A 14,618-nucleotide genomic window follows, 5' to 3' on the forward strand; every position below is an offset into this window, starting at 1 on the left:
AGCACATTCTGCCAGTTTTCCTATGTACAAAATAAGGCCTCTTTTTATTCAGTCTCAGTCTGTTCTAAGTTCCCCATGTTGAAAATTGATTAATTCCCACTCCAGCTGCCACAAAATCCCAAAACCTGCTTCACAGTCAACCCCCACAAAAAAAGCTTGTAACACAGCCTTCTCTCCAATGAGGAGCCACAGGAGTATAGTTCATATTTTGCACATGTAAATTCCAGGTTCAATCCTGGCATCTCCATTTACGGTAAAAGGTTCTTAGATAGTAGAATGGGGAAAGGCCTCTGTTTCAGATCTTGACCCGTCAGAGTACATAATTCAGGAGAGCTTGCATAGCAGGGCTCGGATTCTAAAGTATTTGTGCCACGAATTAAAAGGAGAGGTTCTACTCACATTTTGTGGAGGTGCTTTTCATTCACAAAACCTTATGTTCTAAGCTTAGGTGTTAATTCGGGGGGGGGGGGAATAATGCTTTTCTGCACTCTTTGCAGGACATCTAAGCAAGGTTATCAAATTTTTGTTCCCCTGCATTTTCTGTGTGGTTCTTCAGCCTTGTTTGAGATCAAAAAAATCCAGCAAGAGCAATATAGCAGCATGATCTCTACTGTAGAGGTAGAGAGATATTAGAATGGCTCAAAATGACACATTATGTGACTGGAAGGGCCTATTCTGTGAACATCTTTTTAATCAAACCCACTCATCTTCCTTGCTGATGCATAACAATTAGCTACATTATTGTAATTGGAATAAGTGGCCTTCAGTCTAAAATCACTAATTTTAATAAAATCTAAAAATTGAGATAATTAGTTGAGTTCATTGACATTTGTACCTCTTTTTTTATTGATCCCAAACGTCTTCCTATTACTTTATCCTGTTTTTCTTTTTCATCATGAAATAATAGGAGGTTGGCATCTCTCTGAAATGTGCTGTAGTGTGAATGATGCTTGTAGTTTGATTTCAGTCATATGTAGTTGTTTGGAATGTGTTTGGCATTTTTGTATGTGCATTGTTCCTTTGGAAGACAACTGGCCTCCAGTGCAAATAAGTAAAAAGTTATTAAAATGCTCTATTTCATTTGCAGACAATGTTAATGAGGAAGAGTTGGAAAAGATCAAGTAAGGTAATTCTTAGTATGTGGTCTTGAGAAGAACTGTGGTGCTCTATATTGTGTCACTTGAATGGAAAGTTGTGACACATAGACTAGGTCTGTAAAACTCGGTTTATAATTTCGATAATGAGGCCTTTTTAAGTGATAAGGATTTGTTATATAATGCAACACTATTGAACTTCCTTCATCATTGTAGAACACTGAAGTACATCTAACTAGGCAATGGTCTGGGAGATCCGTTTATATTAAGACCTGTTTCATATTTTGTGCTCATTTTTCTTAGTCAACACAACCTAAACTAGTGAATGCATTTTTCATCAGGTGGTAAGGAATTCCAAAAAAGTATGCAGTAGAAATGTAGGGTGAGATCAAATGGAGATCCAATTCTGCAAGCAGAATGAACTCCCAGTTGCATAATGCAGACCCCAGACTCTTCTCTGGAGAGTTTGGTGACCCCCAAAGCACATTTGGAAAACTGAAGGGTTTGGAGGTAGGGAAAGAGGAAGGGGAATTTTGTGTGTCTAACACATCACCTCCAGAATTCAGGTTATCTTTTTACATAATGTGGTTTGTAGTATGAACAAGCTTTGAACAGGCAACTAAATATATTCATCTGAATAGGTTGGTGGTTTGGCGTTCTTGCCGCTCCTTGCAAATGATACAAAACACACATGGTTTTATTTAGTTCTAACATTGTGCTGTGAAATATATACGATTTGATGAGTGGATTATAAACTATTAAGTAGTGTGCACACCTGCATACACATTCATTCACCCCTGCATCAAACTTTTCTCATGCTACTTGATTTTTTAAAATTCACTCTTGACATACCGGTAAATAATCTCATGCCATCCAGATGCATAAAATGAAGGCTAAGTTTTGTTACCAGTCCACAGAACCTAATTTAGGAATAAAAATGGTGGTAGGCATGAGACTTCATCCCTTCATGGTGAAGAATATGAGGTTACGATGAAATGGGTCCTATGTCTGCAACCTCTGCTGCACATATTAGATATTTTGCACAACTAGGCAAGGATTCTCAAAGTGCATTATAGCTGCAGCTTCATCTTCGGTACTTGTTGTCAACGCCAAAATGTTGCATTTTTGTTGTGTCGATCTATATAGAGAATATTCCTCAATCTACTTTACTCTGAAGTTGTACGAACACTTGCATATAAGAGTTTGCGAGAGGTTAAACCAGGGATAGCCAACTGGTGCCCTCCAGGTGTTGTTGGACTGCAGCTCCCATCAGGCTCAGGCAGCAAAGCCAGTTATCAGGAATGATGCACTCCAGATGTCATTGTAGTCTTGCAACATCTGGAGGGAGGGACCACATTGGCTTCCCCAGATTAAATAATAGACTTGCTTACTTAAACCAGAAATAATGAACCTCAGATTTCTGTTCATTTTTGGCTTTTAGAAACATTTTCTTGCAATTGCTGATACACACTTGCAGGCCTGCTGCTTTTATTTTCATAACATGATCGCTTCTCACTACCACTTACAGAATTCTGTGGAGAAATGGCAGTATTAACTGGGCTTGTTCAATTCCACAATCATAGCAGCACCTGTTCCAATTACCATTGGTGCCAGTAGTGGTCAGCTCTGGGTTTATCCATGTACAGCCTGGTCTTCAGAGACTCTCTTATGTACCTAGCAACCGTCAGGAGGGATTATGGAGAGGGCAAATGCAACTGAGTCGCATTTGTGAGCCAAGCCTTAGAGTTGCTTCCTATTTTACCTTTTGCAAAAGAACATACATTCTTCAGTACTCAAAAATGTGCACAGAATGTGCGAAATGCACATGAGCTGGCTTTAAATTGTTTGGGAATGGAGTATCTTCCTATATGAATCTGTCTGTTGGTTATATGACACCCTGCTTTTTATCCCATTTAAAGCGGTTTCCTGGTGAGGACATGAAATGGGGCATCTTATGTGGCATTCCCTCCTGAAACGTTAAGACTAGTTTTGTTTTATCAGGCCTTTAATTATGATATATAAATTTTAATTTTGCCTCTCTCTCTGCCCTTTCAATCACTGTTCTCTTGTGCATGTGAGATGACATAAGGTGGGAGTTGAGCTCCCTCTAGTGGTTGAATGCAAAATCACTGTTCAAAATTCAAATAGGCTTCTGGACTTCCATTCTGCCCAGAAAATAGTTCAGTTGTGTCTTCACCCAGTGGTTGTCATGCACTTTTTTGCAGCTTCGTGGCTCTGTTCTTTATTAATTGTATGTGTGTTAATCCTTCCACCCCACCCAGTTCCCTCTGTCTCCTTCCTGCTGGCTCCTGTTCTCCCCCTCTTAAGGTTTTTTTAAAGCAACAACAAAAAGCCCTGTGTATTTGCTGCTTTGTTCCTCTACTCTGAAGACCAGTCTCAGTCTGGCCCCCAAACCCTCCACTGTCCTAGCTAGTCCTCACCATCCAACCCCCACATCTCTTTTCAAGTCTCAAGTTTACCCCATTCCCACCCAAAACTGCACTGTAGTTTTCAGCAACTGGCATTCAACTGGCATTCAGCAACTGACATACCACAGACAATTAATTTTTTTTATCTCTTCCATTAAATAAGTGCCTTCTTTTAAGATGCATCTCATATCTCAGGACAGGGAACCTCTTTTGGCTCGTAGAAAATGAGAAATACTGTCTACCTTAGTGCTGTGGACAACCACAGCGCTATGGTCAGAGAAGTCTCTGCTTGCTGCCTTCTACTGTCAAAGAACTTACCTCTGATCTTAGCACAGTGTTAGCGCTACATTGGAAATAATGCATCTCATCACCTGACATCATATGATGTCAGATGAGTGGAGTTTGCCACATGGCCAAATTCAAAGGCTTAGTGGGCCTTTTAAGACCTGCAGGCTGGTAAAAGAATTGACAGTATTAACTGCTTGTTTAGATACAGACCTCAAAATACAAACATGCAATAAAGATATCCATGTTTACATGATGAGCTTAAAGTGGCGTCGATTGTATTGTATTGTATTGTAGCTGTGAAAGTGAAGTATCTGATGAAGCAGGTACGATAGCTGGCAATGCTCCAAACATATTGCCAGGGTGTAGAGCAGGATGGCCCTCCAAATATTGCTAGACTACAACTCCCATCATTTCTGAAAATTGGCCATGTCGGGTGTGTCTTATGGGAGCCAGAGTCCATAACATCAGGAGGACCAGAGGTTAGCCACTCTTGTGTAGCGCCTCCATGATTTGTAGCCTGAGCAGTCTCTCATGCTGCAGCTTACTCCTCAATTACTCTACATTTGTCTATTCACTTTGGATTGGAGACTGTGGGGAGTGGGAGGTAGGTGCAGGAAGGAGGAAACCCTATTGTGCAGGTGGAAGAGTAGATTTTTCTGAGTACTGATGTAGCCAGTTGACTGCTAAGGTAGTTTGCGGAGTGAAATTAGTATATCTAGTATATTTCATTTGTTTTGTGTGTAATCAGCTTTTGGGTTGGCAGATGTGAATTGACAGGTTGAAATGCCAGTAGAAGGGTTTTGGTTTTTGGTTTTGGTTTTGCAAAAAACAACAACCCACCACGACCACTGTTAGGTTATTTCTTTCTGCATCATCATGTGGCCACCCAAGCTGTACTCATAATTCCTAATGGGAGTTTCACTTGGGACATTTTGACATGAAAAGAAACTACTGAAATATAAAAAGAGAATGCTTTAAGATCCAAATGGTGTCTAACCTTTAGAAATAGTGGCACAGAACCAGGTATAACATCCCATCCCATGGAATATTCTTACCCCACCCTGCATTTGGTTTCAGGGACCTAGAAGCCAGCACCAGATCTCCACAAACCCAGTGCTACTAGCCAGTCCATCAGTCAGTGATTAGATAGATGATTGCCCGGGATTGTCTGGAAGCAGTGTGGGTAGCCTTGGTTTAGATGAGTTTCCTTAGGTCAGGAAGAGAATCAGGGCTTCGGGCTGTTTGGTAGATATGATGGGAGAATGGCAAGCTTGTTGAAAGGATTGCCATCTAGTTGCCTTCCCTGCATGCTACATTGTTAACGAGACTGGGGAAGCTAGGCTCTAGAGATAACATGGGAACTCTTAATGGACAACCAACCAGGCAAGCCTGTATGATTTGGAGGTTTCTTTCTGGATCATAGCTGGTGGTAGCCCTTTCATCTCCCCCTGCCTCAGGAAAAGGGAAATTAGTGGCAGCCAGCTCTGCCTCTTAAGGGACTGTACTGTGTACAGTGATGTGGTAGCCAAAAGGGAAAAGAAATCAATGTTATCTAATGAAACCATAGTCTGTATAGGGGTGTACATACACATAAGGTTATAATGCCCAGCAGAATGTGAATAATTTTGAATTGACCAGCATGATGGTGGTCTGAAAGCACCATGGTCTGGAAGTGCGTGGGATCTAATCTTGAAAAGGGAAAAGGCAACCGGGTATAGATTACCTATGATAGGTATAGCCAACATGTTGCCCTCCAGATGCCACTGGACCTCAACTTCTATTATCCCCAGCCAGCATGGCCAACGGTCATGAATTATGGAAGTTGTAGTCCAGCATCATCTAGAGAGCATCATGTTGGGTTTCCTCTGATAATTCATGGCTACATAAGCAGACAATGAGTTATGCCCTATCACTATAAAAATGGTGATCACACTGTGCCAAATTGGCAGGGAAATCCAAGTTGAATATATTTTTTTAATTTGTTCTTTGTAAGTTTTTGGGTATTCACTTATGCACTTTCTTTAAATAGCCATTCAGGTGGGAAGCAAATCACGGGGTTATGGTTTGCTTGTGTTCTAGCTAAATCAAAGTTCTCTCTATACCTAAAGTTTCAGACCCAGAGTATACGTCTGTCAGACCTGCACAGAAAAGCTCAGCTGTGGAGAGGGATAGTCAGTGTCACTTTGATTGAAGGTCGTGAACTCAAAGCCATGGATCCAAACGGGCTCAGTGATCCCTATGTGAAATTCCGACTGGGACACCAGAAGTACAAGAGTAAGGTAACTTTGTTGAACTGTTATTCCAAATGGTGGTGGTTTTAAATGTGTTTGCAGCATTTTAAGTGTTAAACAGAGTCACAGAATAATTCTTCAGACTGCCAAACTGAAATCCGAGGATTCTTGTTCAATCAACAACGTCGTAGCAGTAGTAGACCTAAATCTAGTTACTACATATACCTTAGACAGGCCTAGCCAACATGAAGCTCTCCAAATACAATTGCCATCACCTGCAACCATTGACCATGTTAGTTCAGGCTGATGGGAACTGTAGTACACAAGATCTGCATGTTTTATATGTCTAATGGGGATTTCAAGTTTTTCTTTTTAAACCGCAGACACTCGGGCCTCTGTGTACTTACGTTGAAACTCTCTTGAGCTTCAAACTGGTTTGCCATGGATAGGATTCTGTAGTTCAAGAACCATATCCCTGAGCTACACTGGATGTATGCACCTAGCTTTATGGTTCTTGAACAGTGACCCTAGTTCTAAAAGGACATTTGGGTCTAGACTAGACAGGATCTAGTACAGTCAAACTTTGGTTGTCGAATGTAATCCATTCCGGAAGCCCGTTCAGCTTCTGAAATGTTCAACAACCAGGTCAATTGGCTGCAAGAGCTTCCTGCACTCAAGCAGAAGCTGTATCGGATATTCAGCTTCTGAAAAACGTTTGACAACCAGAGCATTTACTTCCGGGTTTTTGGCGTTCGGGAGGTGAAACGTTCCAAAATGAAGGCGTTCAGGAGCCAAGGTTTAACTGTGTATTACTTTAGTTATGCCCAAGAAAAAATTGTTTCTTGAAGCTTTGGGGAGCTACACTGGGGATAGGTGGTCTTCTGATTATTGTTTATATGAAATTAGTTTTTTAAAAAATATATACAGTATATTACTTTGTATGGATAAGCACTCTTTTGCTGAAAGCCTGTTTATGAATATTACAAACAAACAAAATTTATGCTGAGAAAAGGAATTCTGTGAAGGAAGGCATAGCATTTGTTACATTTTACCTGTATTCTTCAGGAAAGGTATGGTGGGGGAAGTCATGCTTGAGTCTATGCCTTTTAAAAGACCGGGCAAGAAACAATATAGAAACTCAGCAAACCAACTTCTTTTCCTATGCAAATGGTAAAAAGAACTGGTATATGCTGTAGCTAATCATTTTATCCTGTTACTTTTTAAAAGGTAGCTTTGCTGAATTTTTATCAGTAAGAAACTGACTTTATTAGCGTACATCTAAGGGAACATTTTAGGGAACCTGAAAAAATTCTAGAATCATACTTTGCAGAAAAGCATACTATATTTAATCTTTAGTGTACCTTATTTCCTACATAAACATTTGAAAATGTCTGATGAAGCTGTTGGTTTGCTGAACTATTTCTTAACTATACCAAAAGAATATTCTGTTGTTCCAGGAGGTGCAAGTTTCCATAACTCCCTTTACATTTTTTCCAGATTATGCCAAAAACTTTGAATCCTCAGTGGAGAGAACAATTTGACTTGCATCTCTATGAGGAACGAGGCGGAATTATTGATATTACAGTGTGGGACAAAGATGCTGGCAAAAAGGATGATTTTATTGGCAGGTTTGTCTAATTACAAGCAACTTGTATTCCGAGAATGAGAAATGATTATTTTATTTATTCATCTGGGCACCACGGGGCAATTTACAATATAAAAACACAAAAATGCATAACACAGTAACAAACAAAAACCAAAAAAGCTCCTCATACACAGTTTAACTAGATTGACTCCAACTACAAAATTGCGGCTGCTGAACAGACTCTTGGGCTGCGGTGTTGTTTAGGGGTTTTTGTTGAGTGTCTGTTTTTTGCTGCTTTTATTGATATATAGTATATTTTTAGATCTTATTATGATTTATGTAGAAATTGTTTTAATTTGTTTGTTTACCTTTTGATGTTTTATTTATTGCTTATGACTACTGGTAAGGATTTCTCCTCAGGGTTTACCCTTGAAGTCTTTCTCACAAAGGCCACTTTGGTGCTGCAAACACAGCAAAAACAATACAGGAGGCAACAGCAGTATGACTCATTTCATTATGTTTGTAATTCCCCCCCCCCATGTTGTAGGCTGCCTTGAGATGCTTTTAACATGCAGCATACAAATAAAATTATGTATGTAATGTAGAAGGCCAAAGATTGTTTAATTAGAGAGGGTGAAGATTTGAATTGATATTGCAAACTGCCCTGTGATCCATGGATGAAAGGCGGTATAGAAATTTAATAACTAATAATAATAGCAATGAATGATAATAATGGCAGTGATTTCATATACACTTGTGCTACTTTTTATGGGGGGGGGAGGCACCCTAGAAATTATCTGTTGTTGACTTTTTCCATTTTATATGGGAAGAAATTTCCTTGACCAGTAGGTGGCAGATCACACCAACTGAAAGATGTCATTTTTCAAAACTCAGTTACAAAAGAATCAAGATGCAGGAAGTTCCACTGATGACATTTGAAGAGGGAAAGATGATTGGCTATTTTGTCATGACGACCATTCATATGCTTGAGTGAAATTGTTCAAAGCAGTCTGCTTTGTTCAAAGCAATATTTTTGACAAGGAGGATTGTTTGAATGAGTGTCTATCTCTCTTCCAAGGGAACACACAAGAATCACAGGATCTGTGTGTGGTTTTTTGCACTTTCCCAAACCATGCTTGTTGTGCTGCTTATGGTTTCCACACCTGGGTTCAGCATGATAACCTTGAAGGCTAGGCTTTACTAGGTCACTATGGTCAGTGAAGTGATAGGTAGTGAGTCACAAATGTCTCTCACAGAAGCAAACTTACCAACAACAACACGTGTGGTAGAGGTCGCCATTGTAGTTCCTCTGTGTAGGGTTCTGTCAGTTTAACAATTGATAGAGGTTACTAGAAGCAATGCTTTATATACTATTGCTGGATAGTTGTTAGTAAAATTGCCCATACTTACTGATTTGTTGTTGTTGTTGTTGTTTACTCCCACCACACCTGCTGTGGAGCTAAGTGGGCAGCCTGGAGATGGAGAGCTTATTAGTAAGAAGGTAGGCAAGGAAAATAGTCTGTCGCTAAGCAGAGGGGGGAAGGAGGGTCTGCAAAATAGCCAGTGAGCATAGCTTTCTTACTGTTCTTTCCTTGTATGTCTACAGCCAGATGGGTAGCTGGATGGAGCAATGAAACACTAGGATTAAGCCAGGATAGCTGGTCCATATAAATAAATATAAATAATAAATAAACATTTATTTATATCACGCCCTCCCCTGCCGAAGTCTGGCTCAGGGCGGCTAACATCAAATATATAACATTGGTATAAAATCAAACAATAAATTACTTCCTAAAAACAGGTCAGAATCAAATTAAAGTCTTAATTACTGCTTCCCGCAGGGTTAGGGTTGAACAGTAAGTGCTCAGTGACCCAAACATGGTTAATGCATGCCAAGATTCACAGGCCAACGTTGTTACAGATTATGTGATCTGTTAGCTGCAAACAAGTTGTAGGTTTGAGCAAACAAACCATGGCTAAGCTAAACAAGCAATGGTTTTACATTGTGTCCAAATGCAGCCATTGGGCATGGGCATGGACTATTGAAAGTTTGTTGTGAATAGCGCATAGCTGTTAGTTCAAATACTAAGTATGGTTGAAAGGTATTTTATACATGAGGACTGTTAACAGGTTATCCCTTGTTTTCTGCTACTCCCTCTTGACCTGTTCTATCAGTGTGTTCATGCATCTGTGTGTTTGTGTGCTTAATCTGAGAATTAAACACACTGTGAATTATTCACACTGTGAATAATGTAAACATCATGACTGTTTTTTTTTTTTTTCATTTCAAATTTTTACCGTTTTGAAGTAACAGCCTGAGCACTGCCTCTTAATACTGTTATCCACTCTTGTGTTGTTAGTAGGCTTTAATGGCCGAAGCTCTATTTTAAAAGCTATGAGCTGGAATTTCATCTTTCAGAATGAATTTTCTATAATTTATACATACGGTTAAAGGTCTGAAACATCCTGCCTGTTTGCCATGAACTTAATTTTCATGCAGTACATAAGGCCAGTCTTGACTGCTCATTATGCTTTGGAGAACAGCTTTTTGCTGTTACTCGAACAGTGTTTCTTCCTGGGCATGTTGAATTCTCAGGTGTTTTACCAGGCTGCTTTCCTATCCACTACCTCATGCAATTTTATTATTAGTATTCCTGTAGTTGCTTAAGAGCTTCAGAGAGAATCTCCATTCCCATGCAACCACAACAGTGTGAGAGGCGCCTCCCTAATCCTAGCAGTTCGCCATTGCTTACCCTTTTTTTGGCTCCATTGTTATAATGGATCCAGTGGGGCTAGAGAGACTTTGCTTGTGTTGCACAAATGCTGATATGTGGCAATTGCTAGTTCCTCGCTCTAGCACTAGGGAATAGATGGTGCTGAAGCAGAGTTACACCAGTTATTTTCCAGTTTTGTTTCTACCCTCATCCATTTGTGCATCTCAAGCACTTATTCTATCATCGGTAAAAGATGATAGTACCAGCAGTGTTTCCACTGTAGTCTTATGGCACTTTGTTTTGAGAAAAACAGACTTTTTGTCAGGTAGGTAAATAGTAAATAGTAAATAGTAAATAGTTCAAATGGAGCCTCATTCCAAACCCTTGTTATTTTTTATTTTATTTTTAAGTATTGGGGATGTCTCCTGCCCTGAAGAACAGCCCTCACCTTTTGTACAGTCAGTGTCAGCGTAAATTACTGTGCCCACAAAAACATAATAATGGATAGCTATGCAGCCCAAAGAATATAGCCAAAAAGTGTGGCTATATTATGGCAATTGTGAAACATACATCTCCACTTGCATTGTCTTTTAGGCACCTAATTTTCATCTGCTAATATTGAAGTAAAATTTTCAAATGAAGGAGACTGTCTTAATCTCCATGTAATTATTTAACTTTCTGTCACCTGTGCTTTTGAACAATTGTGACTCTGCCACCTATACAATGATAAGCTAATAAATCCTTGTGATTGTTATAAATTTAACACATAAGAGTAATCTGGCCAAATTGGCTGCTGACAGCTGCAATATATTTCCGGGAATGAGTGCTGTCGGTGAACAAGTTGTTTCAGCGAGCATACAGGATAAGTAAAATCCCATGTTGTGTAATTTTATTCTCTTGGAGTTATTTACAGTGCCATACTGCAGGATTTATAGTGTTGTTTATTAGTAGGAAGCCATGCATGTTTATCTTCAAAATGACATTGATTTTTGCTCATATTTTTATGTCGAGGAATTACTGGTGACTGATTCATTTTCATTTTCTGTGAGTCATCACTGTCCATTCTCAATAGCTGGGAGCTCTCTCTGCATTTTGGCAAAATGTGTGACACATTCGTATTGTGTGTGGCGGGGTGTGTGTGTGTGAGGTGAAATAATCACAGACCACCATTAAATTTAACTGGTTTAGAAGTGTATTTCTATTTGAACAAGGTCTTGCATCATTTTTGTCCGACTTAACCTACTGTAAAGGCTGTGGGAACCTATGCTGAAATAAGATTAATCACCCCATTTCCCCCTGCACTGTACATACTCTGTTGTTACGGTTTTACTACAGTACCATTTTCAGAGCAGAGGCTTTTGGCACACACATGAATGGAGTAAGAAAGGTGGCTGTTTCATATGAATTATCTCACAATTGTTCAATAACAATTGTTATTGAACAATTGTTCAATAATTGTTTAAGGTATTGTTGTTCAATACCTTAAAATGAGCCTTGAGCATTGCTGCACCAGGGCTCGCCCCCCCCCCATTTGTTTGATGTTACAGGTGTTTTCCGCTTAGGATCAGTGATTACTCCAGCTGAGTGGGGCAACCACTTATAGAAGGCAGGTGACAGACCTGTTCTATGTTCTGAATATATGCAAGTATTCTTTCAGGTTTTTTCTGGACAATTAAACAAGCAGATATTTGTTGCTAAGAATACATACTAAAGACAAAAATTCACTTGCTCTTAGTGCTCTGCTGTTTTGAAATGTGCCTTTGAATCTATCCAAGAAAATAAATATGGCTGTTGGGAACTTCGGTGAACCCGTCCTCTCTTTGCCCAGGTGTGTCCTACCTATGTTCAGCAATGGGTAAAAGACTGATCCTTGATATTTATTCACAAACCCCTTCCTATAGAAATTTTAGTGTGAAAAGAAACTTGTGTGTATGTGTGCAAGTAGAAATGCATAAGCACGCCAAATGGTCCATGTACAGGCTTCACTGCATATAAATGTTTTTTTATGCCAGGCAGGGCAGCCAATCAAAGTGTCATCAATTTCAGAATATTTAAGAATATAATTTTTTTTAAAAAAATTAATTCAATGATATGCTGCACATGAGCACTTACCAGTTAATCTCCCTTGAAAAATAATGTTTGGCTTCAGCCTGGTAGAGAAAATGTGCAAAGTTTCACCATATATGCTGTAAAAAAGACACATGACCATGTCATCGATTCCTTATTTTAATAGATTTGGGTTTTTTTCCTGTTGAACTGTATTTGATGTGCTATTCAGGTGGATCGGTGCATATAAACACTTGGCTATGATTCTGAGTTGTGGAGGCTATGCTGTACTGTGTTTATATTATACATTTATTCTATGCTTCATGTTAATGGAAGTTCATTGTTCTTCCAGGCTTTTATGTTAGTTTTTAATATTCAGGGTTTCTATTATGTCTGCTTTGTTTAAGGATAGGATGGTCCTGTGCTGATTTGTCTGGCATGTTTTCTATTCGCCTCCTCCTCTCCAGCTGTACTAAGGCACTCCCAGTTAAATATACTACAAGTAGGTGTCCCAAATTGCCCTTGACCTTATTCTGTAAAATAACTAGCAGAGTGATTAATCCATTGCTGGTGTCCGGACATCTTTTCTGATTAACAAGAAGAGCCTACCTTGTTTACATGCTTGCAGCTGAAAACAACTTGCCTTTCAGAGGGAAGTTTAGAGATGGGAAAATCTGTTCATTTTGGTTTCTCTCTCTTTTTTCCCTACGCTTAAGTTCAGTTCCGAATCAGTTGGTGTTTTTATATCATTGTTATGAACTTTCTGTAGCCTTTTAGTGCATTTAGTGCATATTATTAGTCTCATAATATATACATCTTTGTATGCACTTTTGTCTAATGTACACATTTTTGCAATATGTAAAATAGTTTTGTCTGTTATGTTACCAACAGATGCATTTTTTTATGGGCAGTCTACTCCAATATGCATTTTTGTATATGTTACTTTGCTGAAGAATTTCAGCGACTGTTTCAGTTCTCATATTGTTTCAAAAAGTGTGGGTTAAAAGGTTCACCTGAAATGCAAACTGAATAAACTTTCTCCACCATTCGTATCCGCAAGCCGTTCAAACAGTTAAACCTTATTTGGTAATGCGGATGGGAGAGTTTCTCTTGGTTTGATTTGGAACTAGGCTTGGGAAACCAAGCTACCATCACCAAAATAAAACTATCAGATAATTGCTTAGATTTCCAAATTCAGAGGCTTTTTGTGCTTCCGGTGCTGACACCCAGAGCACAAAAAGCTGTCTGTCCTTTTCCCTTCCATCTTCTTAGCTTTCTTCCTCCCTGCCCTAGCACCAGTAATGCTGCAACCCAAGGATAGATAGAGATGCACAACATTGGAATATGACCCAAGATTAAAATGGTACTTGGTTCAGAATACAGTAGAGCATTACAACTTAGATATCTATTTTGATGGATTTCGCTGACATCCCTAAGGAATTTAAGACATTAGCTGAGTTGGTTAGAGTGTGAGGCTCATAATACCAAGGTTGCAGATTTGATCATTGTACAGGCCAGCTGCATATTCTTGCATTGCAGGGGGGTTGGGGGTTGGACTAGATGACCCTTAGGATCCCCTCCAATTCTATTATTCTGTTATTTGGGTAAGAAAGGCGCAATATTTCAGTACTAGCATTGTGCCTTTTGAGCGTTTTTCGCTTCAAAAGCAGCTATATAATTTAGTGTATTTATATATAAGGAAGAAGAAGTTGTGTTGTCTGTCTTATGATGGAATGAGTTGAACAGCAAAAGAACAGGGTCTTGAAATACTGCCTTCTAAACCCCGGGACGGCTGCCTTTGTTTGTGTTTTGCATAGCCGAGTGCGTGTCATTCCACACTGCTCTTGCGAAGGAAGCCACATGCTAATCAAAACATTTGTTTCTAGGTGCCAGGTTGACCTGTCGACCCTGAGCAAAGAGCAAACTCATAAGCTGGAGTTGCCTCTGGAGGAAGGGGAAGGCTTTCTGGTACTGCTGGTCACCTTGACTGCCTCAGCTGCAGTCAGCATCGCTGACCTCCCAATCAATGCCCTGGAGGACCTAAAGGAACAGGAAGAAATACTAAAGAGATATGTATGTAGTGCCTCTCTCTTGCTCTTGCTACGTATGATTGCAAATGTGAAAAACCATGAACTGTATATTCCACGATGAATGGGGGAAATGGCCTGTTACCCTTAAAAACCCACCCAAGCTGTTGCTTTTTCAGAATGTTTATTTAGTACTACAGATTT

General features: G+C 39.5%; 1 protein-coding gene across 9 annotated transcripts in view; it reads left to right on the forward strand.

Moving 5' to 3' along the window:
* The window catches only part of MCTP1 (multiple C2 and transmembrane domain containing 1), a gene marked incomplete at its 3' end in the record, with an annotated part of 167,255 nt that overhangs the window by 63,497 nt on the left and 89,140 nt on the right, over nucleotides 1–14,618 (forward strand). For 7 of the 9 annotated variants that reach the window (XM_081880367.1, XM_081880364.1, XM_081880365.1 and 4 more), the window contains 4 exons: nucleotides 1,088–1,126; nucleotides 5,920–6,090; nucleotides 7,540–7,670; nucleotides 14,274–14,460. In XM_081880367.1, the coding sequence (XP_081736493.1) occupies nucleotides 1,088–1,126; nucleotides 5,920–6,090; nucleotides 7,540–7,670; nucleotides 14,274–14,460 (528 nt within the window). The remainder of the gene's footprint in view (nucleotides 1–1,087; nucleotides 1,127–5,919; nucleotides 6,091–7,539; nucleotides 7,671–14,273; nucleotides 14,461–14,618) is intronic. The other 2 variants (XM_081880370.1, XM_081880371.1) reach the window with 1 other exon arrangement.

Source organism: Podarcis erhardii (genome assembly GCF_964252035.2).
Source record: "Podarcis erhardii genome assembly, chromosome: 11".
NCBI classification, from domain to species: Eukaryota; Metazoa; Chordata; class Lepidosauria; order Squamata; family Lacertidae; genus Podarcis; species Podarcis erhardii.